This window comes from Otolemur garnettii, unplaced genomic scaffold (genome assembly GCF_000181295.1).
Source record: "Otolemur garnettii isolate 467f Iridium unplaced genomic scaffold, OtoGar3 scaffold00018, whole genome shotgun sequence".
Taxonomy (NCBI): domain Eukaryota; kingdom Metazoa; phylum Chordata; class Mammalia; order Primates; family Galagidae; genus Otolemur; species Otolemur garnettii.
In genome coordinates this window covers 6,290,913-6,318,636 of record NW_003852413.1, presented here as the reverse complement: position 1 = coordinate 6,318,636, position 27,724 = coordinate 6,290,913, and the positions used below count along the sequence as shown (strand labels likewise).

At 51.9% G+C, this 27,724-nt stretch overlaps 3 protein-coding genes across 4 annotated transcripts in view; 2 read left to right on the top strand and 1 right to left on the bottom strand.

The window, feature by feature from the left end:
* Positions 1-27,724, bottom strand: part of RECQL5 (RecQ like helicase 5) — a 43,488-nt gene that overhangs the window by 732 nt on the left and 15,032 nt on the right. For both annotated transcript variants that reach the window (XM_003786126.3, XM_012803137.2), the window contains 11 exons: positions 3,599-3,817; positions 3,324-3,423; positions 3,139-3,175; positions 2,961-3,019; positions 2,816-2,889; positions 2,380-2,473; positions 1,967-2,101; positions 1,026-1,555; positions 787-877; positions 332-556; positions 26-95 (listed from right to left, as the gene is read on the bottom strand). In XM_003786126.3, coding sequence (XP_003786174.1) covers positions 26-95; positions 332-556; positions 787-877; positions 1,026-1,555; positions 1,967-2,101; positions 2,380-2,473; positions 2,816-2,889; positions 2,961-3,019; positions 3,139-3,175; positions 3,324-3,423; positions 3,599-3,817 — 1,634 coding nt within the window. The remainder of the gene's footprint in view (positions 1-25; positions 96-331; positions 557-786; positions 878-1,025; positions 1,556-1,966; positions 2,102-2,379; positions 2,474-2,815; positions 2,890-2,960; positions 3,020-3,138; positions 3,176-3,323; positions 3,424-3,598; positions 3,818-27,724) is intronic.
* Positions 13,119-14,019, top strand: SMIM5 (small integral membrane protein 5). Its single transcript, XM_012802820.2, has 2 exons — positions 13,119-13,466; positions 13,913-14,019. Exons 1-2 carry the CDS (start codon positions 13,340-13,342, stop codon positions 14,017-14,019), a joined length of 234 nt encoding a protein of 77 aa, XP_012658274.1. The 5' UTR covers positions 13,119-13,339.
* SMIM6 (small integral membrane protein 6) lies at positions 21,220-24,116 on the top strand. Its single transcript, XM_023511066.1, has 4 exons — positions 21,220-21,260; positions 22,559-22,643; positions 23,587-23,749; positions 23,884-24,116. Coding segments are annotated over exons 2-4 (216 nt in total). The 5' UTR covers positions 21,220-21,260; positions 22,559-22,592; the 3' UTR covers positions 23,886-24,116.

The window sequence follows — 27,724 nt, the reverse complement described above, 5'->3', positions numbered from 1 at the left end:
CCTGAACCTTTGACTAGGTGCTCACCGCTTGTTCCAGGGGAGGTCTTCTGAGCCAGCAGGTGTGAGAGGTAGCGGGCAAAGCCTTTAAACAATTCCTGGAAAGCAGAGAGAAGAGAATCAGAGTGCAGGACCCCTGCCCTCAAGATCCCCAGGCCTCTTATTGCCACCACCCAAGAGCAGGCCCCAGGGAAGACAGGAGCTGGTCTGGATCTCAGGCCTAGCCTGCTTCTGCCCTGCTGTGTCCTGGAGCTCACACTCCCTGTCCTCTCACTCCACTATACCCAAGTATCCCAGGCCCTGAGGGAGGGCAGAGCCCACCCACTCAACCTACCTTGGATGCAAATTTGCCCTCCTTGTAGAAGGGAGTCAGGCACTTGACCACAACATTTGCAGCCTCCTTCAGGGAGATACCAGGAACTGAGAGCTGGCAGGGGTCTTGGGCCATAGGGTTTGAGGTGCCTTCATCACTGGCCAACATGCTGCCCTTGACCTCAGCTAAGATGCAGGGCTTGGCTGAGGGGCGAGGCCTCTTCTGAGCCTGGCTCTCTGGATTTTCCTGGGCAGGGCCATGGTAAAGGATCACTCTTGGGCTCCTTTTCACTGGCCTCCTCCCCTCCTTGTGGAAAACTGGGCTCTAGTACTAGCTGGCTCCTTGTAGCCCATCCCACCTGCTGCTGGGTGTAGGAAGAAGTGATGATTATCCCTGAACCTTTGACGAGAACAGAGCAGCTACCAGCATGTCCACAGGCCTCCTCCCTCTCCCTGTGGCCTCCTTTCTGACAATACCTGCTGGGATCTGGGTCGCTTGCCCATGTGTGTGTCCTTTGTGGGGGTAGGCTGGGCTCCAGGGGGGCTCTGATCTCTGAGTGGATAGGTGCTGGCCAGAGGAAAGAGTAGGCATCAGAGCTCTAGGTCTCAGCTGCTCCCTCATCCCAGGCAGCCCAGCAGAGTTTCAGAGGCCCAGTGAGCAAAGGGGATGCTACCATGCAGATTCCAGAATACTCCATGACTACCTGTGCCCTTACCTTAGTTGCTCTATGGTGTTCTCCTCAGTCCGAGGAGGGGCATTCAAACATCTCTGGGCTCCATCTTCTTTCTCTGGAGCCATGGGGGGTCCCTGAGCCCCTTCACAGGAAGGACTGGCATCTTTTGCCCTTGGGGCAGAAGCCAACCGAGGTGGGCTTTCCACCCTTTGGTAGAAGAAGCGAGTGATGTTCTGAGAATCCTTGTGGGCCGCTGTGGCCAGGAGCTGCTGTTTCTTGTTAGCCCGGGCCTTGGCAGCGGAACTGCCCCCAGAGAAGCCTCTCGCCTTCTTCTCAGGGGAGGGGCCCTCCCAGTGAGCACTATCTCCAGGGGTCTCTTTGCTGGGCCCAGGGAGGGGTATACTCCTGTCTTTGTCCTTGAGGCCACCGGGCTGGTTAGGGGTCTCCTGCTCATCTCCTCTCATGGGCTGGGGGGCTTGCTCTTGGATCTGTGAGGTCTCCATTAGCTCCGTGGCCGTCTGGAATGTGCAGGAGCCTTTGGGGAAACCAGCTCCCACCCGCTTGGGTTTGAGCTGTGAGGAGAGAGAGTTCAGACTACCAGACCCCTTGGAGGTATCACTAGCTGGTCCAGTTGACGCATGTTGGGTCAGGGCCCTTAGGAGTGTGGGAGGAAAGACTACCTTGGGAGTCAGGGTGAAAGAGGCCATGGGCTGCAAAGGTAAAGGATCACTCTTGGGTTTCCATTCACTGGCCTCTTCCCCTCCTTCTGGAAAACTGGGCCCTAGTAACAGCTGGCTCCCTCCAGCCCATCCCACCTGCTGCTGGGTATGGGAAAAAGTGATAATTATCCCTGAATTTCTAGGCACCCTTTCCTAGAACAAGCACCATGATGCCAGGAGAAGAGGCTATGTCTTCTTGAAGGCAAAGGGAAAATGGTACCTTTTCTGGACCTGGTTTGGGGTGGCGACCAGGACTTTACTCACCGAGTACACATGGGAAGTTGGTGGGATGTCATACTCGTCGTACTCTGAGGGCTCCGCCTGGGCACTGCAGCTCTTGGTACCAGCTCCCATGTCATAGGGATGCCCATCCTTGGAGGCTTTGTGTATCTCAGCCACCTGGGCAGGGATGGGCAGGGAGGCCATGGCACTCACAAGTTCCACCTGACAGCCCCTAACTAGGCCCTCCTTTTCCTCTAAACACAAGAAGTAGGCTTCTGTGGCCAGTGGCGGCAGGCAACTAGACAGGAGAAGAGTGGGGATCTACTCCCATTAATGGGCTTCTGGGGTGGGAGCAAGGAGAGGGAGGATTCTGGGCCACATGGGGCCATAGGGTTGGCAGATAGCCTCAAGGAGTGGAAGTGCTGCCCCCACAGCTCACCCTGCCCTGGACCTACCTTCTTCAGCACACTGGCCTTATACAGGTTGGCCACCTTGGCATTTCGGAACAACTCATATTCCAGCTCTACAGCCTTGGCCTGGAGGTCAGCTCTGTGGGTAGGAATGGGCACAAAGTCTCAGATGGGCCTGAGTCCTCTCCCTGTTAAGCTCCTGTGGACTCTCACAGCAAAGAGACTGTGACTAGGACTCTTTGGGCATCTTGCAACGTGTTATCCTTCAGCAGCCACCAACACCATCTAAGTGGTGGCCACATTTACCCCTGATGGGGCTGTGGGTTCTGGGCCCAGGAGTAGGACAGGTCACAATCTGGGGAGGGGCTGCCCAAACAAGCCAGGGGACTGGGTGTTCCCACAGTTTCCAGGGGAACAAGAACTTGGAGGGCCCTCCTTGGCCCAGGCAGCTGCCCTCACCTCCCAGCACTAGGATACTCACCCATCAGTGGTACGTGTGGCCTGGTGGTTACTGCTCAGAGCCTCCTCCAGAAGCCGCAGGCAGTGCTCTCGGCCCTAATACAGAGGAGGGAGGTTGGTCAAATGACTCGGGACCGGGGGAGGGGTCTAGAATGGTTGCCTCTTACCTTCACAGTGAGCCTAGGAATCCTCCTGCTGGAAGCCTCTTTCAGGGGACAGTCCTCATCTGGGGAGGAGGGGTGGATCCTTCCACTCATCTTTGCTCTTCAGAGTCCCCCCAACCCCCTGACAGGAATCCCCCAGTCATGCCCTCGGAATGGCCCCCAAGACCACTTCTGTACTGACCTGGGGGTATGAATTCTTCTGTTTTGGGGTCTTTGCCCTGGAAGACAAGAGGGGCCCATGAGGCTCTGTGCCATGCTGCAGTCTAGATTCTATCCAGGGTCAGGGAAAGTGCTAAGAGGGTGTGAGCAGGGAAACACCAGGGACCCTGCACAGGCCACTGAGGCCTGCCGAACCTCCCCCTTCACCTTGCGCAGCCTCATCTGTTTCTGATAGAAGAGATTCCATTCTCTCTTGTGGGCCTCATCTCTGCCCTCGTCCCCGCTGCCTCCAGAGCCTTCGTCGTACCTAGGGGACAAGCTAGGTGTCAGGAGCTTTGGGCCTGGGCCATGCAGTACAGGGCATCACCAAGGTCCAGACCCCAGAATGGCCCTGAGAGCAAGAGTAGACTACAGCATTATGTCACCTATAGTCTGGCCTCAACACAAGGGGAATGACTGTCTATTTCTAGTAGGCCCCTTACCTGCTAAAGCCCTGGTATCCCCTGCGGCCTCCCTCATACAGCTCAGGGTCGAAGCCATTCCCCTGGGAGGGCCCAATGCAAGTCTTGCTCCAGCTGCTGCTGTGCTCCAAGGCATCCAGCTGCCTCCGCACAGCCAGTGGGTTCTGGCAGTGGTCACAGCCTTTCACGCAGGTAGGTGGTGCATCTCCAAAGTACTTGGCAATGGCAGCGTGCCGGCATCTGCAGCAGACAGCATGGCAGAGGTGAGGGTAAAGAGCCCAGGCAGGCCAGTGTCTGTCCACCCAGTCCCTAAACACTGGCTGAGAGTTGGCACTGGCTTGTGCCACACTAGGCTTGCCCACACCTCATGTCATCGGAGCCTTGTGAGGCACTGTCTAGTTCTGCCTATCACACTGGTGAGGACAGAAAGTCACATAACACACAGGGTATGCCAGCAGCCAGGATGTGAACCCCATTTGGTCTGGTTATTGCTCTGTTGCTTCCCTCTGTCCTCTGGCACTAGCAGGGGTCCTGGAATGAGTTCAGGCCTGCAGTGCAGATGCTGGCTCTGTCACTGAGGCTGTGTCCTTGGGTTAAACATTTTACCTCTTAAAGACTAAGTGTTTTCATCTGCAAAATGATGCAGGAGGCACCGCCTCACAGGCCACATGAAGGCTGAGGTGGTGGAATCTGGAGGATAGTGTGATGTGATCATTCATATGACCTGCAGATATGACCAGTCTACAAGATCATTTAATGCATCTAGATACACAAATACTTACCACTGTGTGACGACTGCCCACAGTTCTTAGGACAGGCACATGCTATGCAGCCTGGAAGCCAGACCACAGCCCATGGCCTGGGTGTGTCAGGTTTGTGTGAGTGCACCCTGACGTTCACACCAGAATGAGATTGTCTAACCATGCACTTTTCAACACATGCCCATAAGCAACACATGACTATGTAATAAACTATTTTTATTTCTTATTTGAGATAGAGTCTCACTTTGTTGCCCTCTATAGAGTGCTGTGATGTCACAGCTCATAGCAACCTCAAACTGTTGGGCTCAAGTGATTTTCTTGCCTCACCCTCCCCAGTAGCTGGGACTAAAAGCACCTACCACAATACCTAGCTATTTTTTTGTTTTGTTTTGTAGGCCTGGACCAGTTCAAACCCACCAGCCCTACTGCACATGGCCAGCGCCTTAACCACTGAGCTATGGGCACTCAAATACTGGGTAGAAGCTGGTTACCCAGAGGGGACTGTGGCAGGGAGGGGGCAATGGAAGGTGAGAGGAGGACTAGAGCAGGCTGCATCTCCCTGGACTGGAGGCCTTCTCCAATGACTCTGTCTGGTGCCAGCTCACAAGACCATCTGCTCACTCTTGGGGCTGTCTGTACTATGCAGCCACTGCCTCAGGCCAGGTGCCCTAGGCCCGGACAAAGGCACACTGAGCCCACACGGAAGACACCACCAAGAGACAGACGGGGGTAAGAGTATTCAGGGGAGAGAAAGTTAGGGGACAACAGGAGTGAACCTCACTATGCTCCACTTCTGTCTTTTTTTTTTTTTTTTTTGAGACAGTTTCATTTTGTCACCCTTGGTAGTATGCTGTGATGTCACAGCTCACAGCAACCTCAAATTCTTGGGCTTAAGCAATTCTCTTGCCTCAGCCTCTGAAGTAGCTGGGACTACCAGCACCTGCCACAATGTCTGGCTATTTTCTTATTACAGTTATTATTGTTGTTTAGCAGGCCCAGGCCAGATTTGAAGCTGCCAGCCCCAGTATATGTGGCTGGTGCCCTACACTGAACTACGGGCGCTGAGCCTAATTTTTCTATTTTCAGTAGAGACAAGGTCTAACTCCTGCTCCAGCTGGTCTCAAACTCCTGAGCTCATGGGAGCATCTGCCTGGGCCTCCCAGAGTGCTGGGATCACAGGTGTGAGCTACCGTGCCTAACCCCCGTCTGTCTCTTGGTGGTGTCTTCCGTGTGGGCTCAGTGTGCCCTTGTCCGGGCCCAGGGCACCTGGCCTGAGGCAGTGGCTGCATAGTACAGACAGCCCCAAGAGTGAGCAGGTGGTCTTGTGAGCTGGCACCAGACAGAGTCACTGGAGAAGGCCTCCAGTCAGGGAGATGCAGCCTGCTCTAGTCCTCCTCTCACCTTCCACTGCCCCCTCCCTGCCACAGTCCCCTCTGGGTGACCAGCTCCCACCCAGCACTGAACACTCTATCTCTTCTCTGATCCTAGACTTGGGGTGGCCTATCCCTAGTCAGGTATAGAGGACCCAGGAGGAAACAGAGTTTTATCAGAGTTCTTACAATAGCCATTCTTTTTTTTTTTTTTTTTTTAGACAGAGAGTCAAGCTATCACCCTGGGTAGAGTACTGTGGCATCACAGCTCACAGCAACCTCCCAACTCCTAGGCTTAAGAGATTCTCTTGCCTCAGCCTCCCAAGTAGGTGGGACTACAGGCACCTGTCACAATGCCTGGCTATTTTTGGTTGCAGTTGTTGTTGTTGTTGTTTGGCAGGCCTGGGCTGGATTCGAACCCACCAGTTCAGTATATGTGGCTGGCACCTTAGCTGTTGAGCTACAGGCGCAGAGCCTGCAATAGCCATTCTTACCACCAAGAATGCTGTGGTGGTTGGGAGAAGAGAGTGGAGCCCAAGGAGAGGCCAGAGCAGAGGTGAGGCTGTCTAATTGCCACATCCCAGGGCAAGAGCAGCAGCCATCAACTGCTCTAACAGAACTTCTCTTCATGTGAGCAATGCTGGGGCTGTGACCCCAAGGCATAGGCTCAAGGAGTGAGGGCTGACTGTGACACTGCCCTTAAAGGAGCAGGCCCGTGGAGAACCACCTGACCAACCAGAGGCAGCAGGGGCGGCCACCAGAAGGCGTGCTCCCACAGCGCCAGCTCACACGAAGTGAATGTGACAAAAGTTCCACCCGCCCATCTGTGCATCTGCACAGTGGCTGTCTGTCCAGTCTCTGGGAGGTTCTAGCATCCAAGTGGTGTGGCCGCATAGTTGGCTTCCTCCCTCTCCCCTCCTCAAGCCCTGACTCACTAGGGTTTTGTGCTCAGACTCAAAGAACTCCATTGACAGCGGGGCTGGGTTTGGTTTCTTTCTTCACAGCCTGGTCTGCTGGGTGGCACAACTAGCCAAATGTAAAAAAGGCCCCAGCCATTAGACCCTGGAACCCTTCCCTGACAGCTTCCTGAATGTGAAGACAGCCCCAGCGGACGTCCATCTTCTCACTGTGAACGTGAGGCACCTCACCAGGAGAGCAAGCCACGCCCAGGTCACTTGGGATCCCTGGCTCTTTCCCAAGATGCCTTAGGATGCTGAGCAGGAAGAAGGCCTCCCTGAGGGCTGGCTGTAGAGCCTGGCTCATCAGCTTGGGTGGGCCAGCAGCTCCCCGGCTGTTTATTGTCTTTTCTGGGAGAGGCCAGAAGGAGGGACCAGCCAGGGAATGGCCCCAGGACACAGGCCAAAAGGCTCTCCAGAGAGTGGTGGGTACTAACCAGAGCGCTGGGAGTACCACCCACTCCCTCCCCTCCACAGACTCAGGTGGCCCCTCTCTGGTTCTCCTCTTCTGGAGAAGCAGGGCCAACCTCTCTTTCATCGCCTCCCAGCCCAGGCCCAGCCCACAGCATGGGAGGGAGGGAAGAGGAAGAGGGAGGAGAGTGGGAGCTCACCCTGTTCCCAGGGGACAGGGACTAGGCGTGGGTACCAGGGTATGAAGTTGTAGGGCAAGTTCCCAGCCAGGGCTCCCTCTGGTGCTCCCTCCTCAGTAATTTGAAACTTGGATCTCCAGGACGACTAACAACAAGAAAGCTGGGGCAGATGGCAGTTGGCTGTTAGCAGCCAGGAGCTCCATGCTAAGTGGCAGCAGGAAGAGGCATCCCAGAGGCTCCTCACTGAGTGCCCCTCAGTGCCCCCTCAAACTTGAGCCCCCAGGTGAGTGGTGCTGGCCAGATGAAGGGGGGGCAGGAAGGGAGGGAGTAGCATGGGTCTCCTGCTCAAAAGGTAAAGGGCCACAATCTATTGGCTATGGAGAAGGTGGTCTTGGGGGGGGGGTCAATTCCCTATAGGGCAGTCTGGCAGCTTTCTGCACACCCCTGGACTTTCCCTTCAAGGGGAGGGTGGGGGACTCTGTGCCACTGGCTATGTGGGGAGGGGAGAGGGCCTGCTTACTCTGCAAATTAGTTTAAGCTTTTTCTATTCAGGGGACTTAAAAGACGGATTTGGGTGTCCAGGCCTGAGAGAGAACTGCTGTGGGCCAGCTGAGCCTCCCTTTTTGCCAGGATTAGGGCAGAGCCTCTCTGTCCCTGCTTTCTCCCTAGGCAAGGAGGTCAGGGCAGGGTCTGCCCTGCTGGCTTGCTGGGATAGAGATGGCAGCAGGCTCTTGGCAATCCAGGATGTGGCAGGACTCAGGGCAGCTCTGCCTGTGTCCTGGATGAGCAGCAGCTGCCATCTCTTTTGGGGAGGTTGGTCACTCTCTGCCAGATGTCTACAGCTCAGGGTTTAGCCCAGGTATTCCTCTCTGGGCCCAGTTAGGTTCCCGTGAGCCCCCAGTTCTCTCTCTGGCAACAAGCACAGAACATGGGACAGGAACACGGACAGACTTGGGTAGGGAGAGGGTGAGGACAAAATGATGTTGGAGACGGAACCCACCCCCTGAAATTCAGCTATGCCACTGTGAAGCTGACCCCAAGACAGTTCTTTCGGGAGCAGCAAAAGCAGCCTGTGGGATCTCCCTATGCCTCCCACCTCCCTATCCTCAAGCCAAGGTTAAAGTTCCCACCACCCCTCCACATGTTTTCCCCAAAGCAAACAAGCTAGTATCTAGTAAGGTGAAAAACAATGATCTAGGAAAATGGAAACTAAGGATCCTCCAAGGGTTCTTAGCTCAGCAGAGGCTATGGCCTGGCCTAGGTTGGTGGTTGAGGTGACCAACTCCAGTGGCATTGGGAAACATGACACAGGGAAAGGACCTAAGGTAGCAGGAGAGGCTGGGTCAAGGACAGGCACAATGATGATCTCGATACCCCACTGGCTCATTACCCAAGGATGCCCCAGGCAGGCAGGCAGAGATCCCATGTCACTGCATCCACAGGACACAGGTAGACAGGGTGCCTCCAATACAGTCCCTGAGCAGGACAGGGAACACCTGCTTCTGTGGCTACTCTTGCTTCCAACAAGCACCAGCAGCAGGACAGTCCTCCTGTCCTGGAAGGGTACTGGGAGCAGGGATTGCCCAGGGTTCAAGCTCCACTTTCTACTTCAGGTCAGAGCCAGGGCAGAAAGGGGAGCCATCCGAAGGTTTGGCACACACATGGTATCTCCATCCTGCTGCTCAGGCACAAACTTCCCAAAACTGGGTGAAGCTTCCTTCTCACTGGTTCTCAAATAAGATAATATCCCACAGGGCAGGGATAGCCAAACCCACCATGACAAAACAACAGAGGCAGAGCAAGAAGCCCCCTAAGGCCCTGGCCATCAGCACTTATCACTCTCAAACACACTGCTATGTGGGCAGCCCAGAGTTGGACTATCAGTTCTGCAAGGGGGAAAGAGGGAAGCTCGGGTACCAAGCTGTGTTCTCTGGCCTATGGGACACGTGCCTCTCCACTACAAGGCTCTCTGTGTTAGAAGATGCCACACAAAGGAATGTTTCCCTGTCCCTCCAGCTCTGCCAGCCTTCACTGTGTCTCCCTTCCATGGCTGCCACTCTGGCCAGGGCACACCCTTTGAAGGCTCTGAGAAGGGCTGCCCAGGCAGCCTTGGCACCAGGAGGGCCCTGTAGCAGCTGGGCTGCTGTCCCTCCTAGGGCAAGGGGAAGCCACCACTTGTTCTGGCTGCCACCCTAGAATCTCTGAAGAAGGCCCTAACCGAGGCACTATGAAGCATGAGGCCAGGAGGAACTCTGGTTTCCCTGGTTCCCAGGCAGGAAGTATAGTCTGGGAAGAAGTTGGAGATAGGAAAACTAGACAAACACAGAATTATCAGCAGCCCCACCAGGCTTCCTGGCCTTCTTCCTTCCGACCTGGGAAGGTAACAGATGAAAGGTAGCCAGGCTAAGAGCTCCCACAGCTGGGAACACTTACAGCTCCCTTGAGAGCAGCAGTTCTCAACCTGTGGGTCACAACCTCTTTGGGGGTGGAACCACCCTTTCACAGGGGTCGCCTAAATACATCCTGCATATCAGATATTTACATTACGATTCATAACAGTAGCAAAATTACAGTTATGAAGTAGCAACAAAAATAATTTTATGGTTGGGGGGTCACCACAACATGAGGAACTGTATTAAAGGGTCGAGGCATTAGGAAGGTTGAGAACCACTGCTTTAGAGCAAGTAACGGCTGGGGCACATGCCACAGGGTCACCTGACTGCCGCTGGATATATTAGGCACCAGGCGTCAGGCACTCCCTTGGCCTCACTTTAAATAGCTCAGTGGGAAGACAGCCACAGCCGGGAAGGCTGCTGGAATGTGCCCCCTCGTCAGGGAACAAGGTCCCTCAGTGCCCCAGCATTCCCCATTAAGGCTCTTTCTGCTCAGTCACAGGCTGAAGCTTGAAATAATAAAATATCAACCACAAAGCAAAGAGGATTCCTCATCAGCTGCTTGGGGGCACAACACCAGGTTCAATGGCCCCACTACTGTTCACGGTGAGATGGGATCCCGTGAGCAGCCCTGAGCCAGATACCAGGACCAGGTGATGCTGACCATACCTGACTGGGTGAATTCAGCTCTCAGCTGGCCCCCTAGGGAAGCCTTGGGGACAAAGCTGTGATGCTGCCCCTATCTGTGGCCTGCTGCTGGTACGGAATGACGCTTTTCCCAGAGTGGACCTGGGTCCATTGGGCACGAGTCTGAAAACTTCCAACTTCACGAGCCCTGTAGTAGGCTGGCTTTATAGTTGAAGCTTCTGATCAACAAACTCTGATTTTCCTGCACAGTAAATTCAGCCTCAGCCCAACCATCCCCCTTTCTGCTCTGGCAACTCTCAGACTGATGCTGGGTCTTCACACCTCTGCTTCCTGATCACAAGGAAGGATTCCTATTATCCCCGTCCCTGGGTCTCTGGGCGTGGTACACAGTAAGAAAGCTCTCCCTGCCATCCCGCCTTCTGCCCACCTCCTCTTTTAAGGAGTGTCTTCTGGGCTACATTAGGTGATGACGTGGGCTCAGCACCATTAGGCTGACAAGGCCAGACCAAGTGTAGGAGAACGGGGAGGGGAAGGAGCAATCTAGCTTCAGAACCACGTGCAAACGGCCACTCAGACATTAGCTGGCATCTTCTCATTCCTCTAAGAGTGAGAGCACCTGGAAACTAGGCATGGGTCACCAGGAGTGTTGATCATCCGGCTCTGTGACCTCAAAGAAGTCACTCACTCTCTCAGGCCTCAGTTTCCCTATATGTAAAAGGAAGAAGGCAGAAGCAGATGACTTGTGGTGTGCTAGGATTCTCTGCCTCCTCGGGCATTTGAAAATTGGGACCCTTCTGGAGAAATGTGCTAGCCTGGCAGTGAGACTGAGAGAAGCTGGGAGGACCCAACTCAGGGAACGTCCCACTTTTGCAGGCAGTTATCCAATTTTCCATGGAGTCATCATGTATCTTCCAGCTCCATTGTCCCTTAAAAAAATGGCTCCCCATCTCCAGCTTGTCCACCTTCCTTCAGTACACAACACCATGAACACCCCAGAAATGCAGGATAGGTAAATGCCCAAAAACCATTTGGGGGGATTAGCTGACAGTGCATGGGTTGGGGGGCTGACAGCTCCCAAAGCCAGGGAGACCTAAGGTTGCCTCAACTCTCCTGGCACTGCCAGAGACCCCACCCAGCGGGGCACTCACACATGCTGGGCCTGTCTCCCACCTGCTGCTAGATGGGCAGTCCTCCCCAGAAAGATGGGCATCTCACTCCACACCAGAGAGAGGAAGCAACTTGCCCACAGCTCAAAAAAGGAAGCAGGAAGCAGCATTCAGGTCCAGGAGGATCAGAACAATGCTCTAGAAAACTAGAGAAGTTACCTTGTAGAAAAGGAAATTCATGCCAGCCACCATCCAGTTCCTGAAGGACTGAGAGGCAGAAGAAGGGTGGTGAGGTCCTCAGTGACCACCAGTGGGTCTAACTGGAGGTCACCAGGGGTCCAGTCTTCTGTAATGGGGTGGGATCAGGGGTCTGATCTTCTGCAGTGGGGTGGGCTGCCTTAGCAGGTGGGGCAAGCAAAGGCTGAATGCCACAGGAGGGCAATGAGCCAAGTGCAAGGTAGATGACTTTCACGATGGTCCTAAATCAGCTGTGCCAAGCCAGCAGCACCTGAAATGAGCAGCCTCACTGACCACAGCCACCTCGGGGAGAACCAGTTGAGACCAGGAATGAGGCATCAGTAATTACAACGGCCTAGCACAAGCTGCTGGCCACCTGTCCCCCCACTCCACTGCCACCTCAGATTAGAGCAGACTATTTCACTGCCTTGGTGAAATAGTTCAGGGTAGGTTGACATAAGGCTGTCCCTGGCTCTCTCTAAAGAGGCACTGACTCCCTCATGCCCACCAGAGAGGGGACGAGAAAGAAGCTCTGATGCGCAATAAAGCCCCCACTCACAGAGTCTGCTAGAGCAGTGCCATAGGCCTCTCAGGTACCCTAGATGGGGGTGGGGGGTGGGAGGCGGAGGCTCAGCGGTGAGAGCAGACAGGACTCTCCAGGCCAGGCCAGAGGAGGAGGAGGGAGGGAGCCACAGCAGGGGAGAGCTAGTTAAAATGGCTCTGGGACTCCTGATCCCATCCTGACAAATGGCCCCCTGGCAAAAACTAGAGGGTCACAAAATAAATAAAGAAACTGGGATGGTGGGAAAGATGGGGTGTGCTAGGGCAGCAGTCCCCAAACTTTTTGGTACCAGGAACTGGTTTCACAGAAGAGAGTTTTTCCATGGATGGGGATGGGGGTATAGGGAGAGCTCAGGCAGCAATCAACCAATGGGGAGTGGCTGGTGGCTGTGAATACAGACCAAGCTGCTTCGCTCACCTCCTGCCATACAGCCTGGTTCCCTAAGTTTCATGGAAGACAGTTTTTCCACGGAAGACAATTTTTTCAGAGGCGGGGTGGGGATAGGGGAAGGCAGAACTCTCCAGCTTGGCTCCTAACAAACCTGGGACTGATCCTGGGGGAGGCCACAGCCCTAGGCGACAGTTTTTACCTACAGGTGACACCGGCCAGAAACCCTCATGGAACTGCTGTTGTGAGAATCTGATTCCCCGGCCCCCACACATGATGAAAGACACCAGGCTGGAATCCTGAACCCCGTCTTTCCACTCTGAGGGCATTGGAGAAAACACCCGAGTCCTAAATAACCCAGGGGAGCTATGCCAGCCCAAAGGATCCTGGCAAGCCTGGGAGTAGTGTCTGAGACAGAGGAATGTGAAAGCAAAGTCACTCCACTTTGTGGTCAGAAACCATCACCAACCTCAACCTTAGCTGGCAGACCCCTGTGAGGGTGCTTGGCTCTTGCCAAACATCCCCCACACCCCCAAAGCAGATTCTTATTCTTGCTCTCATCATTAGCTCTCCTCACCCTGGGCAGCAGGAGCTGATGGGGACTGAGCAGAAGCCACCAGGGCCGATGAAGCATAAGACCTGCCAAACTTGTTCTGTGGCCACAGGTGGATGAGCAGGTGGAATCTCCAGTGCTACATACTGGGAAGGAGGCTCCAGGTGCTGTCTCTGCCCCAGCAGGAAGCCGGCACAGCATGGCAGCCACCAGCTTTGTGCAGGAGATGAGCTCCGTGGGTGAGAAGCTGCTCCTCAAGCTGCACAGGCTACTACAGGCCGACCCTGTGGAGATCGCGGCCTTCTCAGTTATCCTCCTTTTCACAGGTCAGTTGGAGCACTCAGATTCTCCTCAGTGCCCATGGTTCTTCATGGTATCTGGGAGAGATGACACCATCGTGCTAGCCAGAGGGCAGGCAGAGGTGGCAGGTGTCCCCAGCTCAAGGAATAAAAGCAGTTGTCCCTTGGGGGAAGCCAAGGGATTTCCCCACACCCTCTGACATACTGTTCTGGTAACAACAGTGCTGAGAACTGGGCCCAGTGGCCTCCCAGATCCCAACCTGGGGACAGAGGGAGCCAGGCTTGGGCAGCTGACAAGGAGACACAACAGGAAAGAGGTTGGCCCTGGTGGCTAGTATGGGGACTGCCAACACCTCTTTCCAGCTTCTTGGTCCTCCTGACTACTAGCCCCGACACTGGGGAAGAGCCCTATCGCCCCTCCAGGGAACCTCCTTTATCTCTCTCTTTCTCTTTCTCTCTCTCCCTCCCTGCAGCCACGGTGCTGCTGATGCTGCTGTTGGTAATCTGCTACTCCTGCTGCCCTCACTGCTGCTGCACTGAACGCAGGAAAGTCCAAGTGCAGCCCGAGACCACAGCGTGAGGGCTGGGGTGATGGCCAAGGAGAAGTTGGAAAGGAGCCTGCCAAAGCCATGACACAGGTGGTCCACCTGGCCCTTCAGCCCTCATCCCTCAAGACAAGGATCCCCTGACCCAGCCCTGGCCCTGCATAGGCACCTGGAGCCTTATCAAGGAAATGAGGGCTGGTACAGGCACAGACCTAACTACCAGTGGACATTGGACATCAAGGATCACTGATAGACCAAAGACTGAGTAAACCACCTGGGATTCTCTGTCAACCTGCACTTTTTTTTTTTTTTTTTTTAAACAAAACAAGGAAGCAAGGATCCCCATACCTTGATAGAGAACAGCCTGCACCTGTGGCGAGCTGGCCGCACTGAGGCATAGCACATCCATTAGAGGGACACTGTGAAATGGCTACTGCATCCCAACCTCCCACCAGAGCGGACCTGTCAGTATTCTAGTCTGGTATTTGCTTGTTTATTTGCAAGTAAAAGCTCTTTGCTTATGTGTCTCTGTGGCACCAGACTCGCTAAGGCTGGGCTGAGCTCTGTGCTCTGGGAGGTGGTGGGCCAGAACTCCAGGGCCATGGCCAGTGCCTGCCTCTTCTAGGCCTCTGCTCTCCCTGTGCTCACATAAACTGGAAAACCACATAGGCAGTAACGCCATAGAACTGGGATTGGGTGCAATGAAATTCTTGCCAACTATTAATTGCTAATAAGCCATGACTGCGAGGCACCCACTCTGTGGAGTGACAAGCTTGTGTGTCCCAAGGCAAGCAAGAGGTTCAAGAATGTCACTTGACATTTTCCACTACCAGCAACTCTGGCTGCACATCCCACACTAGCAGGCTCAGGCCAGTAGGTCTTCCCAAACTTCTGCAGTAAGGGCAGGTCAGGCCCCTAGTATCAACCACAACCTGCACCCTAATCCCTAGGCCCTTCCCCTATCATGTGCTGTCTGGGCCCAAACCTCACCCTGTCACTTAGAAGTGTGACTCAACTTCCCCAAGCCACGTCTCCTCCCCAGTGAAATGGAGCTAATCCTGGTACTGCTACTTGGGGTACACTGTGAAGATGAACATCTTAGACCTAGTCTAGCACTTAGCGTAGTGCTGGGCATTCCTAGCAGCTCTGTAAACGGGAACTGTCATTTTTTGTCCTCTAAACAAGTGCCCAACTCAGAGCACCATGGGCCCATTTTAAAGAATGGTCCTACTGAGATGCAACACCCTTCTATCCTGCCTCCCTTCAGTTTATCTTCTCTTCCAGAGAACTTTCCAGCTAGAGCTACAAACCCAGGAACGAGGACAGGAGGCTCCATAAAGAAGTCTGTATTTCTCACATGCATCCATCACCTTGGGCTGTGGGGTCCATGCTCTGACTCCCTGGGAGCAGAACCCTGTCTACACAGAAAACAGGTCATAGAGTGGGCATGCCAGCCCCTGCCATACCCAGCTGCCAGTCTAGGCCACCCTGGCAGGGGCAGGAGGGGCAGGACAAGCTCTCACTGGCTGGTTTCACTTCCTGGTGTCCATGGACTTGTCTAACAGGTTTGGGTTGAAGACCCAGAGAAGAAGTGTTCCATACGAAAAAAGAGAAAAGAAATTTAAGAAACTGCTTGTTCTTAGCTCCCTCCAAAGAACAGGATTCAGAACAGCAACAATGATGATGAGGACGATGAAGAAAAAGAAGATGGTCAAAATTTACTGAGAGCTTACACATGCTCAGGCACTATCTTAAGCACTTTAATGGAGATTAAATCCATTTAATCAGCACAATACCCCCATGCTGTAGATACATTAAACCCATTTTAGAGGTGAGGAAATTGAACCTTTGGGATGCTAGGTGATTTGTCTAAGTTTAACCAGCTCAAGAGTGGCACAGCCAGCCTCTGCATCCAGCCTGTCTGGCTCCACAGCCCTGGCTCACCACACCCAACCTGGAACTTGGGCTCCAGGTGTGAGATAGATAAGGCTGATCAACCAGCCCTACATCCAAACACAAACGCCCTGACTCTGTCTCAAAATAACCTCCTGGGAGGGGGTGGGACTCAACAGGTAAGAGCCACGGTGGGGCCCAACAAGGCATACAGGAAGAAAAACATAGGAAAGGTGGAGGGACGGGAAGCCTTCCATTTTTTCACTCTGAGCACCAATGGCTAGGGGATTCCCGGAAGCCCTCTGTTCAAGAGAAGGTCAACAGTGAGGCAGCCCAGTTCCTGTGGGACTGTTCCTTAGGCATCAAGAATGGCCCTCCTTGAGGTGGGGGAGGCTGAGACTATGCTAGAAAGGATTGATTCCCCAGTCCAGCTGCTGACAGGCAGGGACCATGGACAGCCCTGGGCATGCACAGACATGTAGGCATATGGCTGGCTCACTTGCACCTTCCTGTTCCATGCCAGGCAGGACCAGGTCCCTGCCCTCAGGGGTCTTACTCCTCCCCAACTAGGGCAGACTGGTGTACACCAGGCCCTGCTGTCAGGCTGAATCCCGCACAGGCCTCAATCCCAGTCCTGGAACAGGCAGCACGCCCCCCTCACCCTGCCCTCGCCCACCCCGTGCAGCCTTCTCTGGGAAGACAGGCATAGAGAAGAGGCAGTGATTCCTCCACGGAAGGAAACAAGGAGAAAGAGGCCACAAACCTGGGCTGCGGGAAGATAGGTGGGGGCCGTGGAAGGGGTGGTCACTGGGCTGTTTTAGGCCTAGAGAACATCTGATTCTGGCCACCACTTCTCTGTTCCTGCCACTATGCCATCCTGGGGTACTGAGGCAGCATCCTACCATAATCACCCACACCAGTCAATCTCCACAATCATCCCACCAGCCTCTTTGTGCCTCCTCCTCAACTAAGGCCACAAGGGCATTTGTTCTCAGTTCCTCAAAAGGGCTTCACTCTATATTGAAGGCCTGGGTTTTACTGTCTGTCTATTATACCTTTTTAAAAACGACAATAAAGCCACAGATACAAAAAAATCTCATTAGCAAAACTTTCAGGGAGCATACAATACCATTTTCTCCAAAATCTGTTTTCTCAAACATTATTAATACTGTAAAGCAATCTATAATAAAAATCTTTTTTTTTTTTTTTTTTGAGACGGAGCCTCAAGCTATCCCCCTGGGTAGAGTGCCATGGCATCACGCTCACAGCAACCTCCAACTCCTGGGCTCAAGCAAGTCTCCTGCCTCAGCCTCCCAAGTAGCTGGGACTACAGGCGCCCGCCACAAAGCCTGGCCACTTTTTGGTTGTAGCCATCATTGTTGTTTGGCGGGCTCGGGCTGGGGATTCGAACCCGCTACCTTAGGTGTATGTGGCTGGCGCCTTAGCCGCTTGAGCCACAGGCGCCGCCAATATAATAAAAATCTTAATAACAACATATTTGCTTCTGAGTAATACAAAGTCCAGGTCACAAAAAACTGAGGATAAATTAATTATGTCTTTTTAAAAGAAAGTTTCTTCACTATCCTTGGGTTCTGTTCCCACCACAGAATAATATTTCCTAATTCTGACTCTTTTTTTTTTTTGCAGTTTTTGGCTGGGGTTTGAACCCGCCACCTCCAGCATATGGGGCCTGTGCCTTACTCTTTTGAGCCACAGGCGCCAGCCTCTAATTCTGACTCATATATAGTCTCTGTCTCAGCTTGAAAATCATTTCCTCAGAGGAAGCTCCTCAGCCCCCAGACCAGGTTATACCACCTATATCAGTAGCACCTTTCACCTTCTGCCACATCACTCTCTCTAGATGGAGATCACTATGATAGAATTATCTGACTGTGGCCAGTAATTAATTGAAAAAGCCAGTTAAAGCAACTTGTGATTGATTTTTTTTGAGACAGAGTCTCACTTTGTTGCCCTCAGTAAAGTGCCATGGCATCACACCTCAAACTCTTAGACTATAGGTGCCTGCCACAATGCCCAGCTATTTTCAGAGATGGGGCCTCGCTCTGGCTCAGGCTGGCCTCAAACTCATGAGCTCAGGCAATTTACCGCCTCAGCCTCCCAGAGTGCTAGGATTACAGGCATAAGCAACTGAGCCTGGCCCTTATTTATTTATATTTGAGACAGAGTCTCATTCTGTTTCCCTGGGTAAAGTGCCATGGCATCATCATAGCTCACAGAAACCTCAAACTCTCTTGGGCTTAAGAGATCCTCTTACCCCAGTTTTTCTATTTTTAGTAGAGACAGGGTCTCGCTCTTGCTCAGGCTGGTCTCAAACTCCTGAGCTGAAGCAATCCACCTGCCTTAGCCTCCCAGAATGCCAGGATTACAGGCATTAGTCACCATGCCCAGCCTAAAGCAACTTTTATATACATGACACCTAAATTCTCTATATACTTCTTTCAAAAATTTTTTTTCACATCTCATTTTACTTTATTCTTATTTATTTTTTAAACAGGGTCCTATTCTGTCACCCAGGCTGGACTGCAGTAGCACAATTACAGCTCACTACAGTCTTAAACCCCTGGGCTCAAGTGATCCTCCCACTTCAGCCTCTCCAGTCACTGGGATTATAGAGGCATGCACACCACCACACTTGGCAAATTTTAAAATTTTTTATAGAGAAGGGGTCTTGTGAGGCTTGTCTTGAACTCCTGGCCTTAAGCAGTCCTCTGACCTTGGCCTCCCAAGGTACTGGGATTAGAGGTGTGAGCCACCCATCTGGCAACATCTCACTTTAAATTGAAACACATATGTGGTACATTCCTCCACTAGTCTTTCTGGAGTGAGGTCAGGATCTTTCTGAGTATGGCTTGCTGACCAAAGATCCTAGACGGTCTTCAGTAGAACTTTAAACACATGTGCCGGAGAACTTAAAAGGCAAAAGAATCTGAGTGTGAAATCATTCTGGATTTTTACAAAATGTCCCCAATGTTTAGTTACTGTGTCTGCATATTTTTCAACAGGAATATTAATTGAGTGATTCCAAAGTCATCCCAAAGTAGTCAAACAGGTATTTATACAACATTCTGGCCAGGTGTGGTGACTCACATCTGTAATCTTTGCACTCTGGGAGACCAATGCGGGTGGATTGCCTGACTTCAGGAGTTCAAGACCAGCCTGAGCAAGAGTAAAACCTGTCTGTAAAAAATAGCCAGGTGAGCCGGCAAAAAAAGAAAAAAAAAAGAGGAGCAAAATAGTTACTATTAGTAAGAAACAATAAGAGTATTCAAAACTCCATTGGGGTCCTCCATGGGTGAGTGAATAAAAAAATAGCCAGGTGAGACTCGGTGCCCATAGCTCAGTGGTTAGGGAGCTGGCCACATACACTGGGGCTAGCAGGTGCAAACCTGGCCTGGGCCTGGTAAACAACGACAACTATAACAAAAAAATAGCTGGGCTTTGTGGCGGGCACCTATAGTCCCAGGTACTTGGGAGACTGAAGCAAGAGAATCGCTTAAGCCCAAGACTTTGAGGTTGCTGTGAGCTGTGACACCATGGCACTCTACTGAGAGTGACATAGTGAGACCCTGTCTCAAAAATAATAATAATAATAATAGCCAGGCCCCCCCCCCAAAAAAAAGCCTGGCATTGTGGTGAGTGCCTGTATTCCCAGCTACTTGGGAGGCTGAGGTAAGAGGATCACTTGAGCCCTAGAGTTTGAGGTTGCTGGGAGCTATGACAGCTATTACCCAGGGCGACAGACTGAGTAAGACTCTGTCTCAAAAAACAAACAAACAAACAAAAAAAACTTTCTTCACTTACTCTGAGGTACAGGATAGAGCTTCAGCACCCACCCTCTGTGTACCGCTGGATTTGAACTTTGAATCAGTTACTACCCGAGTGACTATGGGTAAGTTATTTAACCTGTGCCTGCTTCCCATCTGCAAAATGGGGTTTTCATCTATTATTGCTGCTTCATTTGTTGATGTGATATTAAATTCAAGTACATCATTATAATAACAACTATCAAAAGTATGTTTGGGTTCAGCGCCTGTGGCTCAAGTGGCTAAGGCGCCAGCCACATATATCTAAGGTGGCAGGTTTGAATCCAGCCTGGGCCCGCCAAACAACAATGATGGCTGCAACCAAAAAAACAGCTGGGCATTGTGGCAGGTACCTGTGGTCCCAGCTACTTGGGAGGCGGAGGCAGACTCACTTGAGCCCAGGAGTTGGAGGTTGCTATGAGCTTTGATGCCATGGCACTCTACCCAGGGGGACAGTTTGAGGCTCTGTCTCAAAAAAAAAAAAAAAAAAAGTATGTTTGGAAACAAACTAACTTTTTTTTTTTGGTAGAGACAGAGTCTCACTTTATCACCCTCAGTAGAGAGCCGTGACATCACTTAGATCACAGCAACCTCCAACTCCTGGGCTTAGGCGATTCTCTTGCCTCAGCCTCCCGAGTAGCTGGGACTACAGGCGCCTGCCACAACTCCTGGCTATTTTTTTGTTGCAGTTTGGCCGGGGCCAGGTTTGAACTCACCACCCTCAGTATACGGGGCCAGCACCTTACCCACTGAGCCACAGGCGCTGCCCCAAACTAACTCTTGATAAGCATCTGACTTAGCTAATGGAGCAGCAGGACAAGGGCCAGGGAACAGCCTACTGGCTGTGAGCATTCAACATGCCAAGGAATTAGTCAGTAAGTCTCATACAAGCAGCGTCAAGGTAAGCCAGGGTCAATTAAGCCCATGACAGTTAAGAAGGACTTTACAGAGCTTGCTCACCATCTGACATCAAGCCCTAGGGAGAATTACCTGGGAAGGTTTAAAATAACACAGATGCTCTAGCACCCCTGAGACTATATATGTGGTATGAGGTCGGGTGTGGGCATTTCCAAAAGCTCCCTGATTCTAACAAGCAGGCTTGAGGACCTGTGGGCCAGAAGGGAAGTTCTTTGAGGGTGGGGTTCACCTCTTAGGTCTCATAAGGGCCTGGTGCTATTTCTGACCACAGCAGGCCCTCAAGTCCTAGCTGTTAAAGGAGCAAATGGTGGCCACTGGGTTCTAAGCACCAGTGCAAGCCTTTATTCCCTTTATAGTTTCCCTATAGCACCAGTGGGTAGGAACCAACCACACAAAGCAGCTGAGGCCATGCCTAAGAGGCAGACAAAGGCACCAAGGGAGAAGCTAGGTCTCAGTGGTGATAAACAATTCCAGAAACTAGTGCCAGGAGATGCCAACTGGGGCTGCAGTTAATCATTCACCCTGCACCACAGGGAGCAATGCCTATGTGGCACTCCCAGCCTCAGCACTACCCAAGCTCCGGGCAGGTCCTCCCCATCGACAGGTCGTCTAGACAGAGGAGAGCCAAGGCCCAGCCACAGGTGAGGGGGACAGGTGGGTTAGGCCAAAGGCCCTGGATCCAGTCTCTTCTCCCACCCACTCCACCCCATTCTGGCTCTGTCAAGAAGGACTCATTAACCCATGTGTCCTGAGCACCCCCTCCAAAACGACATCACAAAAGGGTAGAATGTATCTGAGATGGGAGGTGTGAAAGGCAGATGGGAAGAGTGGTTGCCAGGCAACTGTCCCTTGCTCACCTTTGTTTATTTGGTGACAGCAACGGTCTAGTCAGGGCCACCTGGCAATGCCCAGACCCTTTCCTATCAACAGCTGCTTCTTTGAATCTATACAGCCCTGGTCACCTGGCGGTCTCTTCAGTTCTAACCCCACCTAAAGCACTGAAGGACTACCCTGACGTGCCCTTGTGGGACACAGGACTATTAACAACATAGTCAGGTAATGCTTCCCTCCCTCTTCACCTGTACTTCCTTCACCAGCTCTGGCCCCCAGCCTGTTAATATTAGCACCATTTCTTTTCTTTTCTTTCTTTTCTTTTTTTTGAGACAGAGCCTCACGCTGTCGTCCATAGCAACCTCCAAGTCCTGGGCTCAAGCGATTCTCCTACGTCCACCTCCCAAGTAGCTGGGATTACAGGCGCCTGCCACAAGGCCCAGCTATTTTTGGGTTGCAGCCATCATTGTTGTTTTGCAGGCCCAGGCTGGAGCGAACCTGCCAGCTCAGGTATGTGTGGCTGGCGCCTTAGCTGCTTGAGCCACAGGCACCGAGCCTCTTTTTTTTGAGACAGAGTTTCACAATGTCACCCTCAGTAGAGTGTTATGGTGTCACAGCTCACAGTAACCTCAAACTCTTGGGCTGAAGTAATTCTCTTGCCTCAGCATCCCAAGTAGCTGGGACTACCGGTGTCCACAACACCTGGCTATTTTTTTGTTGCAGTTGTTGGTTACCTGGACCAAGATGGGTTCAAACCCGCCAGTCTCAGTGCATTTGGCTGGCGTCATAACCACTGTTCTTCGGGTGCCAAGCCTTATTTTTTTTTTTTAAAAAGACAATCTCATTTTGTTGCCCTTGGCCGAGTGCCATGGCATCATAGCTCACAACAACCTCAAACTCTTAGGCTCAAGTGATTCTCTTGCCTAAGTTTTTCATTTTTTTAGTACAGATGCGGGTCTCACTCTCTTGCACAGGCTGATCCCAAACTCCTGAGTTCAAGCAATAAACCTGTCTTAGCCTCACAGTGTGCTAGGATTACAGGTGTGAGCCATCACACCCGGCCTATTAACTCCATTTCAAGGAGATGAATTAGTCTTTCTGTTTTCAGCTGCCTCCGGGGAAGTTTACCAAGGTCACAGCCAATGTCAGTTCACTCCCTGGCTCCTACGCTGATCTCTCAAAATGCTTCCCAGGTATTTGACGATTGGGGCAGGAAAAATTGGATCTATAGTGCCACTTTTCAGATTCTAGCTGAGTAAGTCTCAGGAATAAGAGAGAAAGTCCCTGCTCATGCTGGGGTTATTCTGGAAAAAAACAATTAGAGAATCCAGGGCCCTTCCTTTGTGCCAGTTCCTGCTTCTTTCTTCTTCCTTTTTATTTATTTATTTTTTTTGTAGAGACAGAGTCTCACTTTGTCACCCTTGGTAGAGTGCTATGGCATCACACAGCTCACAGCAACCTCCAACTCTTGGGCTTAGGCGATTCTCCTGCCTCAGCCTCCCGAGTAGCTGGGACTACAGGCGCCCTCCACAATGCTGGCTATTTTTTTGTTGCAATTTGGCTGGGGCCGGGTTTGAACCCACCACCCTCGGTATTTGGGGCTAGCGCCCTAGCCACTGAGCCATAGGTGCCGCCCTCCTGCTTCTATTTCTTTCTTTTTTTTTTTTTTTTGAGACAGAGCCTCAAGCTTTCCCCCTGGGTAGAGTGCCGTGGCATTACAGCTCACAGCAACCTCCAACTCCTGGGCTCAAGCGAGTCTCCTGCCTCCGCCTCCCAAGTAGCTGGGACCACAGGCGCCCACCACAACGCCTGGCTATTTTTTGGTTGCAGCCGTCATTGTTGTTTGGCGGGTCTGGGCTGGGGATTCGAACCCGCCACCTTAGGTGTACGTGGCTGGCGCCTTAGCCTGTTGAGCGATAGGCGCTTAGCCCCTGCTTCTATTTCTATAGAGGAGGAAATTCCGTTTGTTGCTTGCTGGAGGTGCTGGAGGCACTGAGCCCAAAGACTCACCATCCCGCTGTCAACTGGCTCAGGGGAGGCCAGATGCCAAACTGCTACAGAGGCTGAAGTTGAGAAGTTGAGCATAATGCCTGGAGAGCACCCTGATCAGACTCAGGACCCGTCTCTCTTTTCCAGGTTCATGGGGACCAAGTGAAGATAACCTGGAATGATGAGTTCTGGGAGAACCCCTGGGAGAAGGGGGGCCTTGCAGTGATCGGCGTATTCATCACTACAGTACTGCTCCTCATGCTATTTGCTGTTTTGTTTGGTTTATTCCACCCAACAGAAAACAACCCATGTGAGAAGGATTAATCTGACTTCCTGGGAGGCATGAGATAGTAGCAGGGGAGATAAGCTGACCTGCTCCCCTATACTGGAGGTGGGCTCCCCTCTGGCTTGGGGTCCAAGCCTGGTGTCTTCTTTTCCCTCCAGGAATGTATCTACTGAAATACTGGATCTGACTAGCAAGATGGGGAGGCTGATCTGAGACGAAGTCTGGCTACCCCTCCCCTGCCAACATCAGGACTCTAACAGCACAAGCACAGAGTCTCCACTGCCTCAGATGAGAGGACCAACGGTCCTCCAATGGGCTCTCAGGCTCAGTCAGCAACTTCACAATTCCTTGGCAGAAAAAGACACAAAACAACCAAATGAAGTAAAAATTCCTTTTCAAATCTGCTAACTTGTAAGAGTTCATTTTCTACCTAGACCAAGAGCAAGCTTCCTTGGCAAAGCCTGCAAATCCCTGCATGGTCCAGAACTGCCTGTCTCTCCAGCTGTCCCTCCCCTGGGTTCAGATGTGTTTGAGTTCTTGAATATGGTATGTTCTTTCCTGCTGCAGAGTCTTTGCTTGTGCTGCTACCTTTGGCTGAGATCCTCTCCCTCACACCACACTACACTCCTTAGCCTAGTCAGTGCCTCCTAATCCTCAGACGAAACCTGACTTCCTCAGGTAAATCTTCCCTGACCCTCTGGGGTTGAGGTAAGGCCACCTATTATAGGCACTAAAATCAGTATGTAACTTTTTTTGAAGCCTGTTTAACAGGACTTACCACAGTTGTTAATGTGATTATCTGTAGGTGCCTGTCTTCCTCACTGGTCCAAGTACCCTGAAAGCAGGAAGGGCCTGTCTCTGGTCAGCACTGTGTCCCCCATGTCCCACGGGCCTGGCACAGAGTTGGCACTATTGGCATTTGTTGGCTGAACAAATGAACTAATGAGCAGACAAATGGAGAAGCAGGAGGAACCAGGGCTGGTGGGCTCTCCCAGCTCAGAGACCCGAGAGCAAACAGACCACAGGTCACTCCAGGCTGACACACAAAACTGTCATCCTTCTCCAAGTGTCATGGCCTCTAGGCCAGAGGTCACATCAAACATAAGAACTATTCCAAAAAGGAAAAAAAATTAAAAAATAAAGAAGAAAAAGAACTATTCCCTGTGACATTTAAAGATTAAAAAGTTCTTGCCTCAGCACCTGTGGCTCTAGTGGCTAAGGCGCCAGCCACATACACCTGAGCTGGCAGGTTCGAATCCAGCCTGGCCCTCCCAAACAACAATGATGACTAATAGCCGGGCATTGTGGCGGGTGCCTGTAATCCCAGCTACTTGGGAGGCAGAGGCAGGAGAATTACTTGAGCCCAGGAGTTGGAGGTTGCTGTGAGCTGTGATGCCACAGCACTCTACCCAGGGTGACAGCTTGAAGCTCTGTCTCAAAAAAAAAAAAAAAGATTAATGAATGAGTAATCAAACACTGCCTTTTCCAGGCTTCAGCCTACAGCAGTAGTTCTCAACCTTCCTAATGCCACAAACCTTTAATACCATCCAGAGGTGGACAGCAATCCACCTGTCTCAGATCCCTGGAACAACACAGGAAACATACAGGCAGAGGCCCAAACAGGAAGGAAGTACCTGTCCCCTTGCCTGACAGGCTGGGCAGCCTTTGGGGATATGGCATAGTTAATAATCCAGAGCCTCGGACTTAGCCCCAGGGTTTTTCCAGTGGAGAAGACACTGACAATTAGCAATGACACTTGGCCCTTTCTTTCCTCACCAGAAATGAGAGCTCTGATCAAAGAGCCTTAAGAAGGTTGAATTTAGGCTGGGCATGGTGGCTCACACCTGTAATCCAAGCACTCTGGGAGGCTGAGACATATAGATTGCTTGAGCTCAGACGTATGAGACCAGCATGAGCAAGAGCAAGACCCAGTCTATAAAACTAGCTGGGCATTGTGGTGGGCGCCTGTGGCTCAAGAGGCTAAGGTGCCAGCCATATTTACCTGAGCTGGCGAGTTTGAATCCAGCCTGGGCCCACCAAACAACGACAGCTGCAACCAAAAAATAGCCAGGTGTTATGGCAGGCACCTGGAGTCCCACCTACTTGGACGGCAGAGGCAGGAGAATCGTTTGAACCTAGGAATTGGAGGTTGTTATGAGCTGTGATGCCATGGGACTCTACCCAGGGTGACAGCTTGAGGCTCTGTCTCCAGAAAAAAACTGGGAGGCTGAGGCAAGAGGATCACTTCAGCCCAAGAGTTTGAGGTTGCTGTGAGCTATGACACCACCCATGGTACTCTACTAAGGGCTAGAAAGTGAGGCTCTGTCTCAAAAAAAAAATAGAAGGTCGAATTTAGCAACTCCCTGTACTAGTAGCTGAAAAGGACTCTGGGGCAATGGCCGCAGGCAACAGTAGTCCTGGCACCGCCACTGACCACTTCTGCTGGGCGTGGTCTGGCCCCAGAAGCCAAATTAGAGATGGCTGTTTGGAGAGGGAAATAGCTTCAGTCCAGAAGCCACTGACTCATTAGTGAATATGAAGTAGTTAGGAATCAAAACATAGGGCCCAGGACAGGCTCAGTGGCTAGCAAACATCTGTAATCTCAGTTGCCCAGGATCAAAGGCAGGATCGCTTGACCCCAGGGGTTTGAGGGTGCAGTGAGATGTGATGGCACTATTGCACTCTAGCCTGGGCCACAGAGCAAGACCCTGTCTCAAAGAAAATATGGCCAAAACAAAAGCCTCTCTAATTTCCAGAAAAGAACCCAAAACACCTGTTAGACCTGAGTACCATGCACTCACTAAGCATCGTGCTTCAAGACTCTAGTCTTGCAAAATATAAGATGGCACATGTGTATGAAAATGAGCTTTGAAAATCAGGAGACCGTGGCTCGGTGCCTGTGGTTCAAGTGGCTAGGGCGCCAGCCACGTACACCTGAGCTGGAGGGTTCAAATCCAGCCCAGGCCCACCAAACAATGACAGCTGCAACCAAAAAATAGACAGGCATTGTGGCAGGCGCTTATAGTCCCAGGTACTTGGGAGGCGGAGGCAGAAGAATCACATAAGCCCAGGAGTTGGAGGTTGCTGTGAGCTGTGATGCCACAGCACTCTATCCTGAGGCTCTGTCTCACAAAAAAAAAGGAAAAAAGAAAATCAGGAGACCTGGCTGGGCTAGGTGGCTCACATGTGTAATCCTAGCACTCTGGGAGGCTGAGGCAGGTGGATTGCTTGAGCTCACAAGTTTGAGACCAGCCTGAGCAAAAGCAACACCCCGTCTCTAGTAAAAGAGAAAAAACTGAGGTAATAGGATCACCTAAGCCCAAGAATTGGAGGTTGTTGTGAGCTATGACACCACGGTACTCTACCCAGGGTGACAGCTTGATGTTCTGCCTCAAAAGAAAAAAAAAAAGGCTCAGCATCTGTGGCTCAAGTGGCTAAGGCGCCAGCCACATATACCTAAGGTGGCGGGTTTGAATCCAACCCGGGCCTACCAAACAACAATGATGGCTGCAACCAAAAAATAGCCAGGCATTGTGGCGGGTGCCTGTGGTCCCAGCTACTTGGGAAAAAGTAAAAATCAGGAGACCTAGGCTTAGTGGCTTTGTCTGTTGTGAGCTTAGTGACACTAAAAAAAATCAGGAGACCTAGGCTTAGTGGCTTTGTCTGTTGTGAGCTTAGTGACCATGACCTCTGTGGATCTCAATTTATTCAACTCTAATTCTTTTTTTTTTTTTCTGAGACAGAGTCTCACTCTGTTGCCCTCAGTAGAGTGCTGTGATGTCACAGCTCACAGCAACCTCAAACTTTTGGGTTTAAGTGATTCTCTTGCCTCAGTCTCTCAAGTAGCTGGGACTACAGTTGCCTGCCACAATACCCAGCTATTTTTTGGTTGCAGTTGTCATTGCTGGTTAGCTGGGCTGGGTTCAAACCTGCCAGCCTTGGTGTATGTGGTTGGTGCCATAACTACTGCACTACAGGCGCTGAGCCTCATCTCTAATT

What these genes read in the sequence shown, in the direction of transcription:
- SMIM5 (XM_012802820.2), top strand. Translation starts at nt 13,340, where the DNA reads ATGGCAGCCACCAGCTTTGTGCAGGAGATGAGCTCCGTGGGTGAGAAG. An exon ending in AGTTATCCTCCTTTTCACAG is followed by an intron (nt 13,467 to 13,912) that starts GTCAGTTGGAGC and finishes CCCTCCCTGCAG; the next exon opens with CCACGGTGCTGCTGATGCTG.
- SMIM6 (XM_023511066.1), top strand. Translation starts at nt 22,593, where the DNA reads ATGTCAGTTCACTCCCTGGCTCCTACGCTGATCTCTCAAAATGCTTCC. An exon ending in TCTCTCAAAATGCTTCCCAG is followed by an intron (nt 22,644 to 23,586) that starts GTATTTGACGAT and finishes TCTCTTTTCCAG; the next exon opens with GTTCATGGGGACCAAGTGAA.